This window comes from Pollicipes pollicipes, unplaced genomic scaffold (assembly GCF_011947565.3).
Source record: "Pollicipes pollicipes isolate AB1234 unplaced genomic scaffold, Ppol_2.1 Scaffold_2555;HRSCAF=2994_pilon_pilon_pilon, whole genome shotgun sequence".
NCBI lineage: Eukaryota > Metazoa > Arthropoda > Thecostraca > Pollicipedomorpha > Pollicipedidae > Pollicipes > Pollicipes pollicipes.
The window spans coordinates 40,462,650-40,488,240 of NW_023596136.1; the positions used below are offsets into that span (position 1 = coordinate 40,462,650).

At 60.1% G+C, this 25,591-nt stretch overlaps 3 protein-coding genes across 3 annotated transcripts; 2 read left to right on the forward strand and 1 right to left on the reverse strand.

Annotated features, from left to right (window-relative positions):
* Positions 1–538: 538 nt before the first annotated feature.
* On the forward strand, positions 539–3,689 carry LOC119113215 (NPC intracellular cholesterol transporter 2 homolog a-like). The gene is made up of 4 exons (XM_037237574.1): positions 539–635; positions 1,568–1,672; positions 2,068–2,147; positions 3,504–3,689. The coding sequence occupies exons 1-4, from the start codon at positions 560–562 to the stop codon at positions 3,681–3,683; spliced, it is 441 nt and encodes a 146-aa protein (XP_037093469.1). The 5' UTR covers positions 539–559; the 3' UTR covers positions 3,684–3,689.
* Positions 3,690–7,858: 4,169 nt separating this feature from the next.
* LOC119101188 (NPC intracellular cholesterol transporter 2-like) lies at positions 7,859–13,001 on the forward strand. Its single transcript, XM_037224473.1, has 5 exons — positions 7,859–8,048; positions 10,327–10,431; positions 11,327–11,406; positions 12,821–12,907; positions 12,954–13,001. The coding sequence occupies exons 1-5, from the start codon at positions 7,973–7,975 to the stop codon at positions 12,999–13,001; spliced, it is 396 nt and encodes a 131-aa protein (XP_037080368.1). The 5' UTR covers positions 7,859–7,972.
* A 362-nt stretch (positions 13,002–13,363) lies between these two features.
* Positions 13,364–16,913, reverse strand: LOC119110687 (uncharacterized). Its single transcript, XM_037234593.1, has 5 exons — positions 16,772–16,913; positions 15,901–16,089; positions 15,054–15,449; positions 14,559–14,777; positions 13,364–14,105 (listed from the first exon to the last, which is right to left on the reverse strand). The coding sequence occupies exons 3-5, from the start codon at positions 15,411–15,413 to the stop codon at positions 13,881–13,883; spliced, it is 804 nt and encodes a 267-aa protein (XP_037090488.1). The 5' UTR covers positions 15,414–15,449; positions 15,901–16,089; positions 16,772–16,913; the 3' UTR covers positions 13,364–13,880.
* Positions 16,914–25,591: the final 8,678 nt, after the last annotated feature.

Genomic DNA, 25,591 nt, shown 5'->3' on the forward strand with positions numbered 1-25,591 from the left:
CGTCAGGGGCTTCAACAAGGTGATATGACGACACATGCGGCGGGTGAGACGAGATCGTGGCTCAAACGGTGGTTTGGAACAGGAACACTCTAAGGCTCACTGAGAACATCTTGGACGCCTCCCCACACAGAAGAGGCTAGTCTTCCAAATTTCCAACTACCTCAATCTTCCAACTGGCACGAGTCCTTCCCATGCTGCGGCCTGTCGGGTCATAAGACCCCGAGACTCCATAGCCCAGCAGCCGCCGGCGGAGCGGCGTGGGCCGCGTCAGGGCCACACCCGTCGGTCGAGGTCTGCGTCTGGTCTGGCCGGTCTGGTCTGCCGGCCGGCGGGCTGCTATCTGCGGCCGCGGGGGGCAGTCTCCGGGCGCCGGATGGACAGGCGGGAGTCCTCCGCGCGCCGCCCTCCTGGGAGCCGCCATCTGGCCAGCTGACCACCCGCGATAACGCACCTGACGCGGCCGCTTATAACGCACGGTCGTCAGCCCCATCCGGTAGTCTCCAGCTCTCAGCGCCAGCTCCAGCTCCAGCTCCCCGAGCAGCAACGCCACCCGTCAGTCATGATCGGCCTGCAGACTGTGCTGTTGGTGGGCGGCCTGGTCGCCGCGGCCGTGGCCACGCCCTATCAGGACTGTGGTAGGTGGAGTCTGGTGACGCCTCGGGCTGTGGGGCTGCCGTACCGGACCGACAGCGGCGCAATGGCCGCCGTGCCGAGGGCTTCGGCGCCTCGGTGTTGCAGGCCGGTGATGGCCCCTACCGAAGCGCGCCTGTTAAGAAACCTGGGGAGAACTGACCTCAGTGCCATGTCAAGGTGGCTCACTGGCAGAACTGCCCTGATAGCCAACGTCATTGTGCATTAACATTGAAGTGACCTATTGATATTAAGGTATAACGTTTCATACTATTTCCCAAAATACCATGTCTCACTTGGCTTGAATACAGCATCGCTGCTAGCAAAGCTTTATAAAAACCGCTGGTCACCGAAGTCCGCATTTTCCCCCCCAAAGAGATGCTGCTCTCTGTGTGTGCTTCTTGACTTTTTGGTGAAATTGTTAGTGCACTGCTGGGCCGATGCTACTACAGATAGACTTAAGGTGGAGATCACACTATGCCGTCCGGAACGCATCTCACTCGTCTTGTCGGCAAGACTAGTAGACCAAACTGAAGTTAAAAGCGTTCCGCCTTAGAAGAAGTGTTCCGAGTTTCTATGAACGCATATGCACGTGTCTGTCCATACTCAGAAGATTTGGCTTTTATTGTTTAAATGGTCCATTTAACCATGCATGCGTGTAAGTGTAGGTCTCGTGCTCGACCCTGCTTACAAGCACACACTCCGTGGGGTACCGCTGGGCGTTGTCAGTTCTCGCACCCGACCCTGTTCACAGGCATCCACTCTTTGGAGCGCCGCTGGGCATTGTCTGCTCTCACACCCGGCGCTGCTCACAGGCACCCACTCTTTGGAGCGCCGCTGGGCATTGTCGGATCTCACACCCGACCCTGCTCACAGGCACCCACTCTTTGGAGTGCCGCTGGGCAATGTCGGCTCTCACACCCGACCCTGTTCACAGGCACCCGCTCCGTGCTGACCTCACTGGAGATCGTTGGCTGTGATGAGGTGCCCTGCATTCTCAAGAGGGGCGGCAAGGTCACTCTCAACGCCGACATTCTCTCCGGTACGACGCGGATCCTCGCGAGATCGAGATTTGCCGAGAGATCGCGAGATCGAGATTTGCCGAGAGATCGCGAGAGAACCCCGTGACGACATTGACATCTAGACCCAGTGAATGTCCTTCGACATTGTAGCAATGGGTGCGACGTGCTACCAGTCTTGTCCAGCCGATGACGCGTTTCAGGACGCATTGTATACAAAACTAAATCCGGCATCGGTGTAATGATCGGAGTGAGTGTGGGCAGTTTTGGTCCGAGCAGCCCATGAAGCTGGGACGGAAAACCAAAGTCGCACTTGCATATGAAGAACAGTGTTTTCTTTTTTGCAGCTTCACTTAAGAGATCTGTACTGTCCGTCGCAGCGTTATCAGGGGTGACCAGCTACTGCTGTTGGTTTCAGACACACACACCGACGGCCTGGTTTCTGAGATTGCCGGCATCATCGCTGGTGTACCAGTGCCCTTCCTCAAGGACGACAAGGTGATAAGCTCGTCACCACATGGTGGGGTTTATATGGTCGGTACGACATTATTTGGTAGTGGTCAAGGACGTGTCCGAGGGCTTTTACTCCTTAATGCCCACTGTCCCCTGCCCTCAACGTCTGCAAATTTCATCACATTCGCGTTGACTTGGACGTCCATGTTGAAAACAACCAAGCTGGGGTAAGCAGACGCACCAAAGGTGTTGGGAAGGGGTGCAGCGAAGCCCAAATCGAAGGTCGCTCCTGGGTCCAGGTGAGAACAGACCCGAACCCAGATACCACGTGATTCGAGGTCAAGGGGCTCTCCTAATTATACATAAGCATGAACACTTGAGCCTATATGACAGAGCGGTACCCCAAGACTGAGGCCTCAAACCAAGGTGGGAGGTACCCCAAGACCAGGCCCAAGTGATGGGGTGCTCCAGGCTTGGGTAGAAGGGAATCAGTATCAGTACCGGCGCCTCAAGGTAACTTAAGGGTACCTTAATCCCAAGTAAACGAGTGTTCCAGGCTTAGGTAGAGGCGCGCCCGAAATCCAAGGGCGCCCTATGTGATGGGGTGCTCCCTTGTGAAGGGAGAACTGAGGAAAGCTCTCACTTTATTGTTGATATATATATATATATATATATATATATATATATATATATATATATATATATACCAGAAAATGAAACCGACTCGGTAAAGGTAGCCAACAGAAGTGTCAAATTACTGAGCGGCCAGAACGTACAGCAGCGCTCAGGTCTATCCTCACAGATCAATCAGATCTCCTCCCGTGCACGGAACATCCAGAACTATCCCCCAGTCTCAGTCAGTCAGTCAGTCAGTTAGTCAGACCCGCCAGTCAGTCAGTCAGTCAGGTCAGTCAGTCAGTCAGTCAGTCAGTCAGTCAGTCAGTCAGTCAGTCAGTCAGTCAGTCAGTCAGTCAGTCAGACTATTACGCAGACCACCCACTGCTTCGTGTAAAGATTCGCCCGTTAGAACGCAATCAAAGCCCCTTGTAACGGCTCGCCCTGTAACGGGTAGGCAGATCAAATGTCACCTTAGCGGCGCACCCTCTGCAATAGACCAATCAGAGCTGACGCTAGCGACCCGCCGTCTGGAGAAAGCCAATCAAGGTTTCCCGTAATGACCAGGCCTACGCAACAGACCAACCAGAGCTGACCCTAGCGTCCCACTGTCTAGAGAAAGCCAATCAGTGTTTCCCGTAATGACCAGGCCTACGCAACAGGCCAACCAGAGCTGACTGTAGGGCCTCGCTCTCTGAGGAAAGCCAGTCGGGGCTTCTCGTAATGGCCAGGCCTCTGTAAACGACTAGCCGGAGCCGGTCCTGACGCCCCGCCCTCTACCGACAGGCTTGCGACGGTCTGACGTCTGGCTCGTGCCCCCTCGAGGTCGCCGACAAGGCGTCGTTCTCCGCCAGCGTGGACGTGTTGAAGGAGTACCCGCCGATTGCCGTCACCCTTCAGTGGAAGCTGAAGGACGACGCAGGCTCAGAAATGTGCTGCGTGGAGATTCCAGCCAAGATCCAGTGAGCAGCGTCCAGCGACCCGTTCGCCCGCGCCGGCGCGCTCGGCTCGGTCGGTGCCGGCTGGTCCGCGGGAGGGGCCGTCCAGGATCGGACAGTGCTCCACTCCGGACTGCGGCGTCTGTGACGTACCGTCGGTGACGTACCGTCGGTGACGCGCCGTCGGTGAGGTACCGTCGGTGACGCGCCGGCGGTAACGCACCGCCGGTGACGTGCCGTCAGCGGCGGATCGGGCTGTTGGCAGACGGCCGGGCGGCGGGTCGACGCAAGCTCCGACGCAACCATTTGATTCATCCCAGTATTTATTTCATCGTCCGTCGTGTCCGACAAGCGTAAGGCGCTGTTTTGTGATGTAGCAGGCGTACGTCAATCAAATACAGACTGCAGCTGAAGATGTCTTTTGAAAAGAGCCGCGCGGGCAGCTGAACGGCTGATGTCGAGACCGATCCGGCCTGACCCGCTCGGTTTGAGCACATCGCTGAGTTAATAGCCCGACGGTTCATCGTCGGAACCCTCCAAATATCCAAATATCCAAAGATACCGCTGCGGATTTGGATCGTGCATTAGCCACTGCATGGCAGCCATTTGTATGGGTCAGTTTTTTTATGTTGTTCTTGACTTCTGATGCTAGAGTTTTGTCAGCATTTGGTGTCAAATACCGATCATATCGAAAACGTGCTTAACCGTGTACAGTTTGCGGTTTTAGAATGCATTTGTACATTGATTCTTGCAATGGCAATGAATGGGCATGACTGAGATATGTGCAAGGATCATCCGTTCCATTCACTCCTACCCAAAGTAGCAAGCATCCCAGCTACATTTTTGTTTTGCTTGCCGTAAAATAGCCCGGCCTGTTTCCTTTCTAATTTCAATCGTGCAATCCGGAGCATGCGTAAAATGTCATAACATGCGTTGACACACCCGGATCAGAACGAAAGGATGCACAGTATACAGTCTAGTTCACTTCTAGCTGTCCCGATAGTATACCTACACTTAACTATATCTAGAAAGCCACCGATAGCTGAGGAGCTATGAATATTCAGGTAGATGTAAGGGATTGGGCTTATGGATTGCACAATCGGCAATACCGCAATATCTTCTTTGATTTCGCATGAAGTTGCAATCTATTTCTAAAATGAGAATAGCAATGGAGATAGTCCCGGGTTTTGCAATCACATTCATATAGTAATCATTCTGTCTCCAAGCTCATATGGCAATCCTTCCTCTTGGTTCGCGTGTTTGCGGCCATTTCTTTCCTCAAAATGACGGTGAAATGTTTCTCAACCCACAAAATACATTGATATTTAGGGTCAGGGCCCAATCACTTCGTTTACCGAGGCAATGCAAAGTGGTGCCGAAAGTGTTAATAAGTAATGAATGAAAAAAAAACGTTAAGATATCTCCCGGAGGTATGCGCCTTTTCCTATACAATTCACATACATCGTGCTGAATACGAACAAATTACAACAACGTGCATTCTGGAGCATTCAGTAGCGCAAAGAATGCTCACTGCATCATACGACGAGACGTTTGATATCTGCAGCTCAAGTTTACTGCTTCCGAAGAATGCGAAAAGCTAAAGAGTCACGAACACAGATAGCAGGAGAAAGAACTTATCACCTACACCCACCGTCTAACGCCATCTTATCCTGGTCATCCCTTCAACATATTTTGCCAGCGTACTGTCATGACAGCAACCATCATCATCAACCAGTTGTTAGTGCACACAATCTTCGAGATATATCTCTGGTCGGTCGACGTGGCCCTTGTTGTCCTAAACACCCCTTCACTACGCCTGGCTGAATGGGGACGGTCCGACTGTAAAGTGACGGCACTTATCCGGCGGCCAGAAACAAGTAGGTCGAATCGCGCCCGATTATTGTATCTCTGTGGATTGTATAGATTTTGTGTTGGGTTGTCAGCTGCCAGTACACAGTAGCTGTTCTTGTGCACGTTCAGCAGCATTTTTCCCGCACAACTGTATGCTGACCATCGCGGCACTTGGCAATACATCGTCTCGGTGCGATTTCAACAGAAAGGTCATGTCGGCCGATGAGCAATTCCGTTGCCATCCGGACACTCTCCCATGATGCCAATGTTTACGCATGGCCGCACACGCCGCGCAAGACTAAAAGTATTCTAAATTAAAAACTGTAGCTTTGCAGATTGCAGCTGCGGGCGTCTCGCCAAAACTGGGTTAGGAATTGGCCGAAAAAGATGATGCGCTTTTTGAGCGCGTTAATAAGCGTTTTCCCGGGCTGCCACTACTGAGCAATGCGCAGTCTCGGGGGGGGGGGGGGGGGGGAGGGCGAATTGAGCAAAAAGGTCATGTCGGTTGACGAACGATTTACATCGCATCACGAACGCTCCCCAACGACATTATGTGTGCATGTTGGCAGCCAGCGAACAAAACTCAAAGTATTTTATATTGCAAGGTACAATGCTACAAGTCGCCGCTGCAGCCGTCTCGCTAGAACTGCGTTGAAAGATCGACCGAACAAAACAGATGACGTCATTGAAAAAAGCTGATATTCTGGCAGCTAGCAGCCCTAATAGCAGCCCCAGGCCATTCTTTAGCCCCAGCGGCGCTAAAAAAATGCACGGGATAGCTATCATTGCGCGTGCTTATAATTGTTTCTTGGACAACTGCATGCCAACCATCGCGCTACTTGGCAATGCAGCATTTCAGGGTCATTGAAATAACAAAAGTCATATCGGCTGATGAGCAATCTACATATCCGCCTGAATGCTCTTCCACAATTACATCGTGTGCATATGGTCGTACGCCACGCACGACCAGAATTATACCAAATTGCAAGTCGTAACTTTACACGTCGGCGCTGCGGCCATCTCACCAACGCTGAGCCACAACATTGAGCAACTGAAATAGATAACGTCATCAAAAATGGGCAGATGATTGCACTTAGCCTCCCCGAGAGATGGTCGGTCCACCTCCTCTGACTCTGGTTGATGATTGGTCACCACTGCGCCACACTTACACGCCGCGTCCGTCAGCGGCCGTCACCGAGCAGGCGGCTGAACAGCGTGGTTCAAAATTCAGACACGTTTTAAGCATGCATGGTTAAACGCTACAACCACACCTTACCACGCACGGTCAAACTGATCTGCCGCAGCTGACCACTCATCGACCCCGCGTCGGTGACCGATCGCCGACAGGATCAGCGAGCCCCTCTATGTCTGCCGGCAGGATCAGCGAACCACTCGATGTCTGCCGGCAGGATCAGCGAACCCCTCGGTGTCTGCCGACAAGATCAGCGAGTCCCTCGATGTCTGCCGACAAGATCAGTGAGCCTCTCAATGCCTACCGACAGGATCCGCGAGTCCCTCGATGTCTGCCGACAGCATCAGCGGGCCCCTCGATGCCTGTCGGCGGCTGGCGGCGGGAACACAGCAACGGAACTGTGGTGACCGAACTGACGGAAAGAGAATGGACCTACCACGCAAGTCTAACTTTTCTTCGCTTAGAAAGAGGGAAAATTGTAGGTTTCAAACAAGCACCTTGCCAACCCGATCCACTACTGAGCTTCACTTAAAGCCGTCACGCTACGTCCTAAAACACTGTGATAATGAAGATCGTTACCACGCACTCGCGCTCTATAGGGCTAGAACTTCGCACAGTCATCACTTGTGACAGGGAGCCTCTGGCGAAACGAGAGATACCAAAGGTATCAGGGAGTATGTCCTTAAAGACAATCGATCAACAAATATTTGTTTAATATGCCCTTGTTATCTGTTCAGACCGTGTCCATTCCATTTTATGGCGGCCCGCCGTCTCGGATTTGGATGAACCATGCATGCGTTTATGAAGGAGCAGAATGTGATGTATTTATGATAATCGCATTAATGTGTCAACAGCCCCGTCTACACTGGGTGATATGCGTTTGCCAAAGCTCGACACGCCACCCATATCTGACAGATCATGGAGCGTGCGGTGTCTACCCCAAGTCTCGCCCTCATCTGTGAGTGGGCCGACGCCCATACTCTCGGAAAAACCTTCCGCGGGCCCTCAGCGCCGATCGATAGCCGGCAGCTGGCCCGCTTCTGTGGGTCACGTCAGCTGCGCGTCGGCGGCGGCCACCCGTTCAGATAGGTGCCGCTCTCCGGCCACCTGACATCGGCGGCGGTTCATAAAGGACGCTACCAGCCGCTGGACGTGCCCCTCATCGGCCGTCTGCGCAACGGTCCCGGGCCGACTGGGCAACCTCCGACGGGCGGACAGCGAGCTCGCCAGCCGACAGGGACGGCCTCCGACAGAGCGTCCGACAGTCGGCCGACATGTCGGGCTTCAGCCTGCTCCTGCTCCTGGCCGGCCTGGCCGCCGCCGCGGCCGACACGCCGTTTACTGACTGCGGTATGTTGACCTCGGGGCGTACTGACGTCACAGAGGTCAGCGGGCACGCTGGTGGAGAGGCCCCGATTATTGTATCAAAAAAGACGGACCTACCAGAATGCCCCCTGATTTGAGTTTCCTAAAACGAGTAAGGCAGCTTTCAGCCTCAAGAAGTCCCAAATAATTGAAAGATTGCAATTTTCGTCTTCTGTCATCAACCGTCGTGCCATTGACAGCCATCATGAAGACACCACTGGCGCGTATTAAAAGCTTGCTAGCCCTGCTTTTGCATAAAGATGGAACTTGCGGAAAAAGATTCTTGATGAAAAAGTTTTTCGATCATGATTGAATTAAATATACGTTTGAATATACATTTGAATATACGTTTGAATACACGCTTGTGAATACACGCTGTGTGAACATACGTTTGAACATGCGTTTTTTTATATCCGTTTGAATGTACGTTGAATGCAAGTTTGAGATTGAATTGAATATACACCGACTAAATGTAGTAGGAGGCGAGCACTTCATGCCATCTTCACATCGCCCCGATCGGACATCGACATTATCTAGCACCGACAGTGCAGTGCGTTCCGACGCTGATCTGATGCCCCTACAGAATCTGCACCTTTCTTAAGGTCCAATCTGAAGTTCAAAACAGTCACCGACATATAGCCTGGGGGTTTTCTGACGGGCCATACTAGGTGGCTTCCTTTAATGGAGTACATCTCGTAAAACAGCAGACGGGCTGTGGAACACTGCACGCCGTTGAAGTTGTCTTGAGGACATATTCATTTCCAATCATCGGATTTCTTATGTTTCATTTCACTCTGAGGTAACGAAACCTGCCTCACCCTGGAATTTAGTAGCGTGTGCAGCTCAGCTCTGCTGCAGCGCCTGTTTTCAACAGATGCGTCATACGCCGAAGATAACTGTTGGATATAACCTGTCAAGACAGCCACAAACAGATTGGCTGTCTTTGTTTTGATCAAGCTGAGTTTGTTGCAACTATATCCAGGGCAGGACAAGCCATCACCACAAGTTCTCACCAACATATGAGGGATGACTGTGTTATGCACCGCTCGATCTATGGAAGCATGTGATTTCCTTGGTCTTCGAAACACGAGAAGACGGTACTGCCACTCGTTGTCCAACTCCGCTCCAGGAAGTAAAAAAGCATTGTGACTGCAGCATGTATATGATCGACAAAGTAACATGGTCCGTAATTTGTTTTAAAGAAAGGACAAGTAAGACTGGAAAACGCTTGGGAAATTCAGGTTTCCCCAGATGCTATGAAAATCACCTTGGCTTTTCCAAGCTTTCCCCTATGGAGCGCCTGCTATAAGCCATTGCTTAGGGAAACGTTGAAATTTCTCCGAGTTTCTCCGATCATCATGCTTGGTATGTGCTTGGGGAAGTCATTCTTAGTGCAAAACTGCCATAGGCAACTCGGAGAAACGCTGAAATTCCTTGGCCAACTGTTTGGGGAAAAGCTGGGAGCTCCCGATTGGGATCTTGCATTTTTAGTTCGTGTGAGCATGACTGTGTGTGAGCATTTAGTGTGAACGTGCCTCAGTTGAGCTGTGTATTCACCATACACAGCTAAAAAAAAACGCTCCAGAGGCTTCCACTGTGGAGAATATTGGGAAACGTACCTGGACAGAACGGGAAACTCAGCTGAAGTGGCTCAGCTTTAGGTCTGATCCCATTGATTTCCCATTTCTCCAGCTCACAAAGTCGGAGAGCCGTCGGGGTATCACGGTTAGAATAGGGGGACAGTTTCTGGTTAGAAAGGTGCTAACCGTAAAGCAATCTGCTTACCTTTCCGCTTGTCCCGAGCCATTATCGAACTTTCTTATTATTGAACTCACTTGGCTCAATTCAGCCTCACAGATAAAGCCTTTGGTCTGTTTCACCGCTCTGTGTCGGTCAGCCGGCTGGCAGAGCGTGCCTCACCACCCTGTGTCGGTCAGCCGGCTGGGAGACCGTGCCTCACCACCCTGTGTCGGTCAGCCGGTTGGTAGAGCGTGCCTCACCACCCTGTGTCGGTCAGCCGGCTGGCAGAGCGTGCCTCACCACCCTGTGTCGGTCAGCCGGCTGGCAGAGCGAGCCCCACCACCCTGTGGCGGTCAGCCGGCTGGAAGAGCGTGCCTCACCACCCTGTGTCTGTCAGCCGGCTGGCAGAGCGTGCCTCACCACCCTGTGTCGGTCAGCCGGCTGGCAGAGCGTGCCTCACCACCCTGTGTCTGTTAGCCGGCTGGCAGAGCGTGTCTCACCACTCTGTGTCGGTCGGCGGCAGGGTCCAGCAGCACCATCAACACCCTGCAGCTGACCGGCTGCAATGAGGTGCCCTGCATTCTGCACAGGGGAAAAGATCTGGTGATGGACACCGACATCACCGCAGGTCAGTCGAAGGGAAGGATGTTGTGCGCGGCAGCCTTGGTCTGCGGACGTCTACACGAGAACAACCAACACTGAGCCTCTGAGGGCTCCTGGCCCCTGGGGCCCTGATCCCAGTGATATCGGAGCAGATTTTGCTATTGTGTGTGCTTTCACCTTATAAAATGGCATTAGCACAGGTTGGATGACAGTATGATTGAATGTGTTGTTGCATCCCTGGCCGTTTGGGCATACATACGCCTGTAGGAGAGCCGGCTGTTCAGAAAGGCTCCCGTGTTCTTCATGGAGGGGTGGACGTGTAGCCAGATCACCGTGTGAAGTACATCGCGACTGATCGTGACTGACAGAATCGGAGAGCGTCTCGACCCCTCTCTGTGCGGCTCTGTTTTGTTGAGCCTGCAGCAGGCTGCGACTAGGTTGGTTTGTTCAGATGGAGCGGGTCACAGACACGTGACTACCTCCTCCCCCCCTCCCCCACCGACAGCGCGCGGCCGGCGCTACGCAGACGCGTTCACCGAGCGTGCATTTTCACATCTAGCGGTGCAGTTGCATGCACTATCACTTCACTTGTCGCTTTGACGTTGGAGGAGCAGCAAAAATTGGACTATGGAGAGGGCACATGCATATAATATGTGCCTACGAAGAAATCGTAACCCAAGTTTACCTGAAACCTGAGCTAAATACACTTATATATATATACATATATATATATATATATATATATATATATATATATATATATATATGCATATATACGTCGGCAACCAAGTATCTCGCTTTCTTAACCTGACCGTTTATCCATCCTCGTGTACACCAGAGGCACGTTCTCTGTGTTGTGCGTCGGCTGATGCACTTGCGGACTTATTTCATCATATGAGAACTGCGTCTGCTGATTCCAGCTTCGAGCATCTCCAGCTTGACGTCGGAAGTTCAAGGCATCATCAGCGGCATTCCGGTGCCCTTTTACAAAGACGACAAGGTTCGTAGCAACGCCACGGGCCGGCCCCGGGTATTCACGTCCCCTACCACATGCCAAGACTCGTCCGTTTCGTCAGGCAGAGACCTCCCTCGTTCTTCTGAACGTGTGTGTGTGTGGGGGGGGGGGGGAATGCTTATTTTGCGTGTCACCACCAAACCAATGCTTGTTTTCGGCCAATGGGCCACGTCTAACAGTGCCAGACCACCTTAAAGGACTGAGCCACTTGTGGCCGCTTGCTGTTCATCTCAAGGTCTGTGTCCCGTGTAGCCATTCCCCGCCGCTCTCGAGGTTTGTGTCCTATGTAGCCCTTCCCTGGCGCTCTCGAGGTTTGTGTCCCATGTAGCCCCTCCCTGGGGCTCTCGAGGTTTGTGCCCCATGTAGCCATTCCCTGGCGCTCTCGAGGTTTGTGTCCCATGTAACCCCTCCCTGGCGCTCTCGAAGTTTGTGTCCCATGTAGCCCTTCTCTGGCGCTCTCGAGGTTTGTGCCCCATGTAGCCCTTCCCTGGCGCTCTCGAGGTTTGTGTCCCATGTAGCCATTCCTTGCCGCCCTCGAGGTTTGTGTCCCATGTAGCCATTCCTTGCCGCCCTCGAGGTCTGTGTCTCATGTAGCCATTCCCTGCCGCTCTCGAGGTTTGTGTCCCGTGTAGCCATTCCCCGCCGCTCTCGATGTCTGTGTCCCATGTAGCCGTTCCCTGCCGCTCTCGAGGTCTGTGTCCCATGTAGCCATTCCCTGCCGCTCTCGAGGTTTGTGTCCCGTGTAGCCATTCCCTGCCGCTCTCGAGGTCTGTGTCCCATGTAGCCATTCCCTGACGCTCTCGAGGTCTGTGTCCCGTGTAGCTATTCCCTGACGCTCTCGAGGTCTGTGTCCCGTGTAGCCATTCCCTGACGTTCACGAGGTCTGTGTCCCGTGTAGCCATTCCCTGCCGCTCTCGAGGTCCGTGTCCCGTGTAGCTATTCCCTGCCGCTCTCGAGGTCTGTGTCCCGTGTAGCCATTCCCTGACGTTCTCGAGGTCTGTGTCCCGTGTAGCTATTCCCTGCCGCTCTCGAGGTCTGTGTCCCGTGTAGCTATTCCCTGCCGCTCTCGAGGTCTGTGTCTCGTGTAGCTATTCCCTGCCGCTCTCGAGGTCTGTGTCCCTAGTAGCCATTCCCTGCCGCTCTCGAGGTCTGTGTCCCGTGTAGCTATTCCCTGCCGCTCTCGAGGTCTGTGTCCCGTGTAGCCATTCCCTGCCGCTCTCGAGGTCTGTGTCCCGTGTAGCTATTCCCTGCCGCTCTCGAGGTCTGTGTCCCGTGTAGCTATTCCCTGCCGCTCTCGAGGTCTGTGTCCCGGGTAGCTATTCCCTGCCGCTCTCGAGGTCTGTGTCCCGTGTAGCCGTGCCCTGCCGTCCTCGCTGAGACATGCTTGATTTTGTCTCAGGCGTGCGACAGCCTGACTTCGGCATCGTGTCCCCTGGCGAGCGGCGACACCTTCGCCTACCAGGTGTCGTTCCCCCGTGCTGAAGGAGTACCCGACCATCCCTGTGCTGGTGCGCTGGGACCTGGTCGACGAGGCGGGCGGCGTCGTGGCCTGCGCCGAGATCCCCTGCAAGATCCAGTGATGGGCGGGGTACTATCGCGCAGCTGTGTGGACAGTACCCGACCAAGGGCGGCGCACTGTCGCACTGCTGCGGCGACAGTGCCTTACCAAGGGCGACGCACTGTTGCGCATCTGCGAGGACGGTGCCTAGCCAATCCAAACCAGCAGGCAGTGGACAGGGAGACTAATGCACGCATCCTCTATTGTCCCGGAACTGTCAAAACATCTGATCTGAAGATAGGACGCTTGATTTGATATTGATTCCGTATTTATTGCGCAGCTGAATCTGTGTATGCAAATACACCGCGATCACGCCTTGTCTTTTTTGCAGCCAAGCGCGGTCTCGTCACTTCTTTCAGCACTCCGCAAGAATAAAACACGTGCGCGAGTGTACTACAAACATATATTTGCGAAAATATGCGACGGAACAGTGGTGGGGCCGCCGTAACACAGCCGACGTACCGACGGAGCGGCCTCTCAGGACCCCACACGCTGCAGGACAGCCTCCCGCCGCTCGCCGGGAGAGCTGCGACCTGACCTGACCTCGACTAGCTACACTCGACGCTCAACCGCAGAAAGCACCCACTACGCCCGCACCACCAGAAACAGAACAGATGTCGACAGAGCGGGCTGCAACGCGGCGGAAGCCGCTAAGGCATCGAAGCAGAGCAGCTGGCGTCTAAGCCGGCCGGGCCATCGGTTATATTGTACACAGATACTAGCGGCGTTGTCCCGAAGCGAAGCGAAGAATGACAAGTACACGGTACGCACGTCACCTGATCACGTTTACCTCTGCTCGAGAGCACTTCCATCACAGATGTCACACCGTACAGCCTTCGGTCGTCTCGCTCCGACGTCGACCGCCTCTCCCGAGTCGGTAAGGACGGCGCCAGCGCCACCTCTACATGGGCGGCGCGCCTCCGGGGTAGTTCAGCATGGTCTGCACGCTGGCGGCGAAGTTGTTGGAGCCGTTGCTGCAGTCGGCGCCGGACTCGCAGACCGGGTACAGGGCCAGGACGGCCAGGCCGAGCAGAAGCAGGGCCTGCACGGGCAGCGCCACCCGAGCCACGCGCCACAGGAGGCCAGCGGTCCGCGCCAGCATGCTGCGTCTCTCCTCGTCGTCCGGCTGCGACACGAGCGTTGCGTGTCAGCCACGACATCCACATGCACCCAGCACGGACGAGTGCGGCAGGCACAGAACATCAAAGTCCAATGTGCCGCGCGCGAGTGTGACATCGACAATACGGGCGCAGTGTCATTCTCTCTGACGGTGTGACAGGGGCCGTGCATAAGTCACAGTTCAATGTCTCCCTGACGGTGTGGCAGGGACCGTGGATAAGTCATAGTTTAGGTCTCTCTGACGGCATGACAGGTACCTTGCATTCGTCAAAGTTTGGTGCCTCCCTGACGGTGTGACAGGGACCGTGCATATGTCACAGTTCAATGTCTCTCTGACGGTGTGACAGGGACCGTGCATACGTCCCGACTGAATGTCTCGCCGACGGGCGTCAAGAAAGTAGTCTTGCGTGGTCCCCCACGCAGCCTCGACACACTGCGCGGGGGGGGGGGGGGGGCTCACCAGCGCGCCGTCCGGCTGGTCCTCGTCACCGGCGACGGAGAGCAACTGCGACTGCAGCGCCACCAGCCGGCCGGAGACGGCGTCCCACTGGCTCTGCAGCTCGGCCAGCCGCTCGCGCACCGGTCGGCCGCCGGCGGCCGCCGCCTCGGGCAGCTGGCGGCCGGCCAGGCAGACGGCCGTCACCAGCTCGGTGTGCGCCTCCAGCTCCACACACAGTCGCTGTCGACACACGACGCTCCGGTCACGCACGGCCGGCTCGCGCGGTCGGGCAGGCGTCGGGGCAGTCCACGCAGCGCAGCCGCTCCATACGACTCGGGTGGCCGGTGCGCAGAGCAACACGGCTTCGGCAAACGAGGGACGCGCAATGAGACGGGAGCTCTTCCGTCACATGGGCAAGCACGATCAAAGAACCGCGCCTGGTGACTCCACGACAATCCGCTCAGCATGCTACCAAGCCACGCACACACACACAGGCACACCATCGCCGCCACTCACGTTGAAGCGGCGTAGCTGGACGTCGTCGCGGCGCAGACGGTCGGCCGGCGGCATGGCGTCCAGCTTGCTGGCCGTGTGCTGCAGCCACTGCTGCAGCCGCCACCGGTCCAGCTCCCACTGCATGGGCGCCCGCTCGCTGTCATGAAGGCGGCCGTGCGCCGCCCCCCGCAGCGTCTCGTATCGACGACGCACGGCGGGCACGCGCTCCTCGGTCGGTCCTGCCCGCTGCCGGCTCAGTGAGTCGACTAGGTCGGCGGCGCTGGCGCAGGCGCCCAGCTTCTGCGCCAGCTGCGCCAGCGGCGGCGCCTCGGCCGCCAGCAGCTGCTCCAGCTCCGCCAGCGACGCCTCGGCCTCATCCATGGCGCCGTCCAGCTGCGCCACAGACGCGTCCGCCGCCTGAGGAGGAGAGGAGAGGGCGGGTCGGGTCAGAGAACGTAAATGTATCCACCGTAAAGGAATAATAGCGGGCCTGGTCACACAGACGCCACTATGGCAGGTCAGGTGGCAAAGACCGCACGAAACGCAGGCGAGACGCGTTTCTGGCAAGGCCACATAATATGGTCTGACAATAAGTACCAACACCACGTCAGGTATCCAGACAGGCCCAATGGCACATCTGGTAAAAACGCAGCACGCGAGTGAGTTTGATGAGGTCAGACTGAAGAGACGGCAGGAAGATGGCCCAGGCCAGCCCACATCGAGGAGGAACAAAATCACCTGGAATGGGTCGCCTCAGCCTTTGCCGCTTCAAATGTTTGACCCTGCCCCAAGTCTGCCGTCTGTAGAGGACCCCGTTCCCCAGCTTGGCTCTCAGCACCGCCGCCTGGTCGGGGCGCCGTCCACTAACCTCTGTCTCCGGGGTGCCCAGCAGCTGCTGCAGCTCCGCCAGGCCGTCGCCGAGCCGGTGGTAGGCGGCCGGCGGCCGGAGGTCGTACGAGCTGGCCTCCTCGGGCGCCGTAGTCTGCAGCAGGCTGACCGTGTCGCGCACCGCCTGGTCCAGCTGGCCGGCGAGCGCCGCCCGCTCAGCCTGCACCTCCTGCCGGCGGCAGCAGCGCACACCCGTCAGGCGGCGGCCCGCCTCAGACGGTCCGGCTCAGACGGCCGGCTGACGTCAGGCGGCGGCCCGGCTCACACGGCCGGCTGACGCCAGGCGGCGGCCCGCCTCAGACGGCCGGCTGACGCCAGGCGGCGGCCCGCCTCAGACGGCCGGCTGACGTCAGGCGGCGGCCCGGCTCAGACGGCCAGCTGACGTCAGGCGGCGGCCCGCCCCAGACGGCCGGCTGACGCCAGGCGGCGGCCCGCCTCAGACGGCCGGCTGACGTCAGGCGGCGGCCCGGCTCAGGCGGCCAGCTGACGTCAGGCGGCAGTCCGGCTCAGGCGGCCAACTGACGTCAGGCGACAGTCCGGCTCAGGCGGCCAGCTGACGTCAGGCGACGGCCCGGCTCAGGCGGCCGACTGACGTCAGGCAGCGGCCCGGCTCAGACGGCCGACCGACGTCGGGCGGCGGCCCGGCGAACAGGGCGGGGGACCAGACAGCATGATGGCATGACTTTCGCTAGCCGTTGAGTCACCTGAGCATCCCCGGTTACGGCACAGTGACACCTGTCATGTTACCGCTCCAAAGACCATGTGAATATCATTCCACCGGGCAGGCGCGGTCGTGTCTGCCACAGCGGCGACACCAGCGCCGCTGCGGCCCGGCCCGCCGCGCCACTCACAGCCAGCTTCGCGGGTCCGTCCAGAACACCTCCGGCGTTCGCCTCCAGCTGGAGCAGCCGGGTCGTCTCGAGCAGCTGGTCGGCGCGCCGCTCCAGCTCCGCCCAGTCGCCGGCCGTGTGGCGCTGCACCGCCGCGTGTCGCTCCATGCGCGTCGCGGCGCGCTCGGCGCGCGCCTGCAGCGCCGCCCAGCGGCCGGCGGCGGCGACGCCGCGCTCGGCCAGCGGCCCGGCCGGCACCAGCTGACCGCGCCGCAAGCCGTCCAGCAGCAGGCGGCGCGCGGCCTGGACGGGCGGCGCCAGCTGGCGCAGCTCGTCCGCCGTCTGGCTGGCCGCCTCCAGGCCCGGCTGGACGCTGTGGCGCGCCACCAGGCCGGCCGGCGGCTCGGCAGCCTTCAACCGCTGCTCGGCGGCCGACAGGCGCGGCTCCAGATCGCGCAGCTCTCGGCCCAGCTGACCGGCCGTGGCCCAGGCCTCGGACACGCGCTGCCGACGGCCGGCCGACGCGTCGCAGATGTGGCGCCACCTGTGAGCGAAGGAGGCGGCGTCAGCGTGAGAGTCCGGTGCAAGGTTCGCCAGCGGCATAAATTAATTCCATACCTACGTTAACATACACAAACATACTCTCGACGTACAGGAATTGCATGCATCCAACGGCCATCGAAAAACAGCCAGACGGTTGGTAGCCAGCAGCAGCCGACACAGACAGCCTCGGATCCCACTGCTGCCCCTGACCCACTAACCTTTCTTGAAGGTGTCCGCCGCCCTGGGTCACCGACAGCACCTCGCGGGCCTCGGGCAGTCCATCCGTGTCGCTCATTAGTAAGTCACACAGGCCGGAGATGTCGCCCATCTTCTTACTCACATCCCGTACCAAGTCGAGCATTTCCTGCAAAGGCCGGGCTTCGTCAGCACAACCCGCGAGCGCGCCCATCTTACGGTATCATCAACGGACACCAATATTTGCGTACGAAAGGCGTCGGAGCCCCACCCAAGACAGACGGCCTCAAGTCAGCCGAACTATCACACCAAACCGACTGTACGCCAACGTGTGCCAAGGGACGGGCGAAGCATCGAAACGGCCTCGGACAGCAGACGATTTCGGCAGGGGTTAGTCGTCATAGCTCACGTCGTTTTTCTTGTTGGCCGCCTGGTGTTCCTTCTTGTCGCCGGTCTCGAACTGGACCGGCTCGTCCAGCGTCGCCTCGATCTTGGACAGCTTGCCGTCCAAAGCGGGCGTCATTTGCTCGAAGTCAGCCACCGTCTGTCGACCCGAGGAGCGGTCAGGTCACACGGCGGTCAGGTCAGGAGCGGCCAGGTCACACGGCGGTCAGGTCAGGAGCGGTCAGGTCACACGGCGGTCAGGTCAGGAGCGGTCAGGTCACACGGCGAGCCGCACCGACCAGCGGGCAGCGGCCGTTATTCTGTCGCCACTGACGGCGAACAGTGAACATGAGCCGAAACCTGCTCGAAAGCTTGCCAGCCTTTTCATTAAACGCTGTTAGATGGCCTTAACAAGGCAGTACCGGTAAAACATGCTACGCAGTTTAAATGCTTCGTTATAGCTGTCTGCAGCAAAGTTGCCGTCCTCCATATTCGTTTGTGTTTCCAGCTTATTTTACAAACCATCTCGCCCAAAAACAGCCGCCACCCACAACCCTTCCCTTTTCACCAAACGTGCCAAGCGGAGGCAGCTCGCGGCGCCTGGCGGCGGCGCCGGGGTCGGGGCAGCGCCTCACCTCCAGGAGAGAGTTGATCTTGTCTCGGCGCGCGGCCCGCTCCGCCTCCAGCGGCGCCACGTCGCCGTCGGCGGCCGCCAGCTGCGGCGGCAGCTCGGTCTGCAGGTACTCCAGCAGGCTGCACAGCGACAGCTGGCCCTGGCCGCGCAGGCTGGTGCGCTTGCGGCCGCACCAGGCCTCGTGCAGCTGCTCCCTGGACGCGAGCGGACGGCGCGGTTAGCGGCGCGCGGCCGGAGGCAAGCGGGGTACGCCATCGGAGCGCGACGGACAGCGGAGCGTCATAGGTCAACAGCCACGCGCAGACCAGCACAACGTGCTGAGAGGAGTCAACATGCAGACGCGCCACCACCTGTAATGCCTTCGGCTTCCCGATGTCACCATCCGTTCCCTGCTGTCAGTATCGCCCAACTCTCCCTTTCCACAAACTGTGATGCTAATGCCTGCACACGGACAGACGGCCTCCTCCCGGCCAGGGGGCAGGCCTGTCGTCTCGTACCTGAGCTGCCGCAGTTTGCGGCCGCTGCGCTCGTCCGCCTCGCGCTGTCCACCAACGGCCAGCAGCAGGCGCAGCAGCAGCAGGCGCGCGCGCTGCTCCGCCACCGCCTCGGTCGCCGAGCGCACGTCCTCCGACAGCAGGGCGCCGCTCAGGGCCACCATCTGGCGGTCGGCCTCTTCCAAGCGGCGCTCCAGCTGTCCCAGCCGCAGCTCAGCCTGGTCCGGCGGTGCGGCCAGCTCCCGCTCCAGCGCGTCCAGCCCGGCGGCTACCTCGGCCACCGCCGCCTGGTGACGCCGCCACGCCGCCGCCACGTGCGCCACGTACGCATCCCACGACGTGAGCGCGGCGTGCAGCTCAGCCAGGCGCCGCTCGAGCGGGCCCGACCAGCGCTCGGCCAACGCGCCGCCATGGCGGCCCAGCTCCGCCAGCAGCCGGGCGCCGCGCGGCAGCCGCTGCAGCAGCTGCGCCAGCTGGCGCTGGCGCGCCGGCAGCTGGCCGGCCGGCAGCGGCCGCCGCTGCAGACGCCGCCGCTCCGCCTCGGTGCGCCGCAGCCAGGTCACGCAGCGGCCGAGCAGCGCCCAGCCCACGGCGGCCCTCTCGGCGCGCAGCTGCGCCAGCTGGCGCAGCACCAGCGCCAGGTGTCGGCGCAGCTGGTCGGACGGCGGACCGCCCGGTTCGGCTGCCGCCAGCGCCGCCGCCAGCTGCTCCCGGTGCACGCCGAGAATGGCCTCGGCCGTCTGAAACGCCACGGGCGCAAGTCAGCAGCCGCAGGCAGGCCGCCTGGACAAACAGCGGCGACCAGGCCCAGCACACCACATCACTCACAGCCGGGCCCAGCACACCACATCACTCACAGCCGGGCCCAGCACACCACATCACAGCAGGGCCCAGCACACCACATCACGCACAGCCGGGCCCAGCACGCCACATCACTCACACCACTTCACTCACAGCCAGGTCCAGCACACCACATCCCGCACAGCCATCGGCAAACACTGGCAAACCTATCTGAATTGCAAACATAGCCACAAACTTGTTTTTTACACACATGTGCCAAATAGCAGCCTCACGGTAATTCATCACAGTCTTCGTCGTTTCACGCAGCAGGAAACGACAAACTTTTTTCATTAATTCTTGAACTTGGCCATCTAGCCTTTTAAGTTCGCCTTTTCACGTACATGCTCAGCCGCCATCAACACTACACAGCTGCATGAGCTGTTCACAACTTCGTGCAACATGCCAGTGACACTGTGCGCCTACCTGAGCGCGGACCGGATCTCCGATCAGCTCTGGCTGATCCGTGTAGGTCTCAGCCGGCGACGCGTGTTTCGTCAGCTCCTCAAACACAGCCTCGTGAATTCCTTCCGATCCGTCTTGGATGGCCTGTGTCACCAGCGTCTCGTACCGGGACATCAGAGGACTGATCTTGACCTCGTTCCAGATCTGTGGGAATCGGGCACTCCGTGAATCGTAAGCCAATCACGTGGGAAGAAAGCGGTGGCAGCGTGTCAGCCACCAGTCTGCTTGTTCGGTGCAAACACGCAGTTCAGCACGATGTTAAACAGGTTTCAACGCCGGAGGCGCGATTGAAGCCCAGCTGTTTGTGATGCTGCATGCAGCTGCAGCGTTAAGAATGAATAAAATGAAGTTCCCTACGGCCGAAGATGAGCACAGGACTGAACATAGCCCGCACCAGTTCGCGACGGGTGTCGCTATTTAGCCACATCATGCGGCCAGCAGTCCAGTGTGGGTGCCGCCTGATCACTCACGTGCAGCAGCCGGGCCGCCTCCCTCGCGCAGTTCGGCGGTGCTCGCCGCCACGCTCAGCTGGCGCAGCTCATGCGCCACGTCGGCCGCCGCCGCCAGCTGCGCCGCCGCCATTTGCGGCAGCTGGGCGCGGCTGTCGGCCGCCTGCGCCAGCTGCCGCTGGAAGCCGGCCAGCACCAGCGCCTCCTGCGCCGCCCGCTGCGTCATCTCCGGTGAGCGCAGAAGGCGGGCGGCCACCGCGTCCATCCGCTGGCCGGCCGCGCTCAGCTGACTCTCCAGCTGGCCCACGGCGTGCGAGGTCACGTGACCGGTGGCGGCCAGCTGGTCCAGCAGCAGCCGGCCGCTGCCGAGCGCGCGCTGCTGCAGCGGAAGCTGCTCCAGCAGCGGCGCCGGCTGCTGGTCGGCCAGCGGTTCGGCCGCGTCCAGCCAGGTCTGGGGCGGCGTCGAGCTGGGCGGCCAGCCGCTGCCAGAGCGCGGCGCCCGCCCGGCAGCGGTCGGCCGCCTCGGCCAGCGCCTCGGCCGCCTCCTCCTGCTGGCGGCGGCCGCGGGCGGCCAGCGCCGCCGCCGGGCCCGCGCTGCCCTCATCAGCCGCCTCCGTCGCCGACAGTAGTCGCTGGTGCGACATCTGACGGCGGACAAACAGCGCATGAGTCACCCACTATTCCGGGGCGAGCTGTCCCCGGCGGTCGCCTAGGGCGGCCTATTGATCCAATGATGCTCATTGGTATTTACCAGGGAATATGGCGTTGTCGACAATCATTGTAATTACTGCCCCGGGAGCATCGTCGGTATGGATTGGCTGGATGACAGAAATAACCATTTCTATTTATATAAACAGATGCCCATTTAACCTATGTGGTAAGCCGTACGAATCTCACCCTCTCGCATGCCGGCTATTTGATACCAGATCGCTTCTAAAGCTACCGTTGAGGCATAAAAGCAGCATGATCGGAACCAAACAGTAACTTGCATATTCGTAAAACAGACACCTGTGCAAGTATACATACTTGCCACGTGCGTCAGACCACTATCGGCGCCCGCACCGACATCTTGGCATCTCAACGACGCCAAGTTGGGAGGCGACGAAGGCCGCGCCAGCCAGCCAGCTTGTTTTCACCTGAGCTTAAGGCCGAGCCTCTCCATCCGTCGTCGGGAATCTGCCCGCTCCATGCCCGTTGTCGGTCACTCACCTGTATCTCGGCCGCCTTGTTCTCCAGCTGGTCGACGGTTGTCGCAGTCGGGCCGCGGGTGCGTGAGCGCCTGCTGCGCCTCCAGCGCCGCCACGTGCGCGGCCAGCCGGTCCAGCGGGCCGGCCAGCTCCTCAGCCGCCTGCCGCTCGGCCGCCGGCTGCTCCTCGCCCAGCGAGCGGAGCCGGGCGATCAGCTGGCTGATCTCGGTCTCCGTCACCTAGCGGGGCGCAGCGTCAGTGGCGGCTGGGGACCGGCACCGCAGGCGCGCGAGCGCGGCTCGCCGGCGCCAGCCAGCCGTCCGGGGCGCGCTCAGGCAGGGGCAATGTCGGAGATCGCGTCATTTACTTAAAACAACGGACCATTTGTTCCGCTCGGAAAACGAGCACAAGACAAATGAACCCGCTCACCATGGCAAGACAGCCATGAAGAGCGAACACCAGTGTTTGAAAGACGGACGGCCTGCAGAGGAGACCATTCCTGCCAAGAGTTGTCGCCGTCTGACCGGTCCTGGAGTGTCCGGTCCGGTCCGGCACACATACCTGCACGGCGTGACAGTGCGGCTGCTTCTTCCGCAGGGCAGCCCACCGCGCACTGCAGCGCCGCCCACCTCGGCCTGCAGCTGCGGCACATGTGCGGCGCGCGCGCCGGCGCCCGCCTTCTGCAGCAGCTCCAGCACCATGATGCGCCCGGTAGAGCGCCATCTCGGCGGCGCGCACCGCCGTCAGCTGGTCGCGCACGGGTCGCAGCGCCGCCAGACGGGCGGCCACCTGGCGGCGCAGGCGGGCGGGCGCCGCCGGCGCGCCGCGCCGCCTCCAGCCGCTCCTCCACACTGCGCTGGTCATCGGGCACGGCACGGCCGGCGGCGCGCTCCCAGTCAGCCAGCCGGTCGTGCACGTCCTGCAGAGCGGCCACCACCGGCGCCAGCTCGTCGGCCGGCTCGGCGGCGGCCAGCGCGACAGCGGCGCGCCGCTCCAGCCAGTCAAGCTCGAGCTCGCGCGCCTGGTCGGCGGCGCGCAGCCGGCCGGCCTGCTCCGCCAGCCGGCGCCGCGTCTGCCCGAGCAGCGAGCGCTTGCAGGTCCTCATCGGAGACGCCCTGCGTGGCCAGTGCCGCAGTCCAGCTCGTCGGAGGCGGCCGCCGACAGGTGCTCCATCACCTTCCAGCTGAGGCGCGCAGCTCCTGAGGGGCAGAACGGAGCGTGAGGCCAGCAGCCAGGCCGCACTTTGCCCACCGTCAACCAGGCTCAGCCCACCCTTTTAACAAAGAACCCGGCGCCATAACCATTCCTTCAGCATTTTTGCGACAAGCAAAACATGGCATAGCTACGTCTAAGATCCCCTAAATCCTCGTGCCAGCTGGTACACACCCAAAACACCAGAGGCCCGGTCTGCGAGGCCACGAGACTGCGCAGTGCACCAGGTCGGCTGCGCGTCCTTACCTCGCGCCGTTGGAGCTGCTGCTCGGTCGGCGCGTCGTCAGCCAGCGCCTTGCGCACGCATCGCACCCAATCCTCCACTCGCGCGGAGTTCTGGCGGACGGTGAGCATGCGCAGCTGCAGCGCCAGAGAGCACGGCCGACAGCCCGCTCCAATCGGCTCCGCAGCTCATCCAGCTGCGCCTCCAGCTGCGTCAGCTGCATCTGGCCGCTGCTCGCCGTCACGTGCAGCTGCAGCCGCGCCAGAAGCGGCCGCAGCGCGCGCAGCCGACGGCTGTGATCGGCCGCGCCTCGACACAGGTCCTGGTTCGGAGAGGACCACGAGGTGTTACTCTGGCCGACGAAAAAACACGGCAACAAAACGACAGCTTCACAAAACGACATGGATCGTAGTAAAAAACGCATTTAGGCAGCAGTTGCATAAAAAAAGCTTATTTCCTGTGTTAGAGCATGTAGTGTCAGGTATCCAAAGAAGGATTTTCAGTTTACCCTCGCTCCTCCCCCCCCCCCGGGTTATAAACAATCAGGTAGTGTGTACGAATAAAGAACAATCGTGCACGATCTTTTTCTAAGCTTGAGGACGAGTCCGTCCGCCTTGCATTATTCACACATCACAAAAGACTATGAAACACCCTGAAAACGATCCGGTTGAATCGTTTTAAGACAGGCCTCCGGATCCGGATCGCCTCCGGATCCGGTTCGGCGGCGGCCAGCGCGGCGTGATACGATCCGGGCGAGTAACCAATAGCGCGGTATAACACCGCATCCGAACGGCACACTGTTCGGCCGGAGCCCTCCTCCGGCCGGGTGCGGCCAACCTCACCTCCAGTCGGGGCACCAGTTGCGTGTCGTCGGTGCTCGTGTCCTCGGTCAGCTTGGCCAGCTCGACGTCGCACCGCTCGCGCCACTCCGCCGTCTCGGCCAGCTGGGCGTCCAGCGTCTCCCAGAGCGCGCGCGCCACGCTGAGCTCCGTCAGCTGGCTCTCGCGGGCGCGCAGCGTCTCGTCGCTGGCCGGCAACTGGCGGCGCAGCAGCGCCAGCAGGCAGCGCCACAGGTGGCTCAGCGCGCGCAGGTCGGGCAGCGAGTCGGCCGGCAGCGGGCGCTGCTCAGGTGTCGGCAGGCAGCGCAGCAGTCGCTCCAGCTGGTAGAGCGCCGGCGCGTCGGGCGTCGCTGACGGCGCCGGCGCCTCCAGCAGCGCCCGTAGCGCCGGCAGCTGCAGCAGCACGGCGCCCTCGGCTCCGCCAGCAGCCGCCTGGCCGGCCAGGTACTGTCGCCAAAGAGGGCCGGCGTGGCTCTGCAGCTGGGTCTCAGCCAGAGCCGACAGCCGACTGCGTTCGGTCGCGTCCGCGAGCCCCGCCGTCTCGTGCAGCCAGGCCTGGACGGCCTCCAGCTGCAGGTCGAACGGCGCCGCCTCCTGACGCTCCGCCGGCTCGGCGCCGGAGCGGTCGGCCGCGCGCCGCCGCAGCGTCACGCGACGCCGCGCCTCCAGCACCGTCAGCTGCAGGCCTTCCAGCAGGGCGGCCGTCATGTGACGGGAAGCGTCATCCATGTCCTGCAACTGCGGGAGCCGGTGCTGGAGCTGGCGCAGTACGTCCTCGGCGGCCGTCAGCTCTTCCAGGCGTGCCGCCAGCTGCACGTCGGGCCCCGCCGGCGCTCCCAGCGCCGCGTCTGTCCGCGCCATGACGAACAGCAGCGTCGTCTCCCAGAGAGGCCGCACCTCCGGCCAGCGGGCCGTCTTGGCGGCGGCAAGCGGCGGCGCGGCGGCAGCGCGCAGCTCGGCCGCACGCGCGGGCCGGCGCTGGTCGCCAGCGGCGACACGTGGACCACGCGCGCCGGCCGACTCAGCGCCGCGTACGCGGTCGCCAGCGTCTGCAGCGGCGGCGGCTCGTCCGCAGGCGCCGGCGGCAGCGGCGCCATCGTTACCGGGTCCTCCAGAATGCTCTGCTCCTCCGGGGCCGCCGGGCCGGCCGGCTGGTCCGGCTCCGTTTCGGCCACCGGCGGAGCAGCACTCGGCGGCGCGGACGACACGGACGTCAGGACAGCCCGCTGCACCGGCGCCTCGTCCAGGTGGTGCTTCACCACGCTGGCGTACGACTCCTTGTCGCTTGGGGTGGGCAGGTTGGCGGGACGGGACGGCGCGAATGAGACAATGGCAGGCTGCGGAGCCGGCCGCGCCGGTGCACTCTCCTCGCTCAGCAC

Bases quoted from the DNA above. Each gene is read 5' to 3' on its own strand.
- LOC119113215 (XM_037237574.1), top strand. From the start codon at position 560: ATGATCGGCCTGCAGACTGTGCTGTTGGTGGGCGGCCTGGTCGCCGCG. The intron at 1,673-2,067 runs GTACGACGCGGA...TGTTGGTTTCAG, and splicing joins CAACGCCGACATTCTCTCCG to ACACACACACCGACGGCCTG. The intron at 2,148-3,503 runs GTGATAAGCTCG...CTCTACCGACAG, and splicing joins CCTTCCTCAAGGACGACAAG to GCTTGCGACGGTCTGACGTC.
- LOC119101188 (XM_037224473.1), top strand. From the start codon at position 7,973: ATGTCGGGCTTCAGCCTGCTCCTGCTCCTGGCCGGCCTGGCCGCCGCC. The intron at 10,432-11,326 runs GTCAGTCGAAGG...TGCTGATTCCAG, and splicing joins GGACACCGACATCACCGCAG to CTTCGAGCATCTCCAGCTTG. The intron at 11,407-12,820 runs GTTCGTAGCAAC...ATTTTGTCTCAG, and splicing joins CCTTTTACAAAGACGACAAG to GCGTGCGACAGCCTGACTTC.
- LOC119110687 (XM_037234593.1), bottom strand. From the start codon at position 15,413: ATGGATGAGGCCGAGGCGTCGCTGGCGGAGCTGGAGCAGCTGCTGGCG. The intron at 14,778-15,053 runs GTGAGTGGCGGC...GTGTGTCGACAG, and splicing joins TCCAGCTACGCCGCTTCAAC to CGACTGTGTGTGGAGCTGGA. The intron at 14,106-14,558 runs GTGAGCCCCCCC...CTCGTGTCGCAG, and splicing joins ACCAGCCGGACGGCGCGCTG to CCGGACGACGAGGAGAGACG.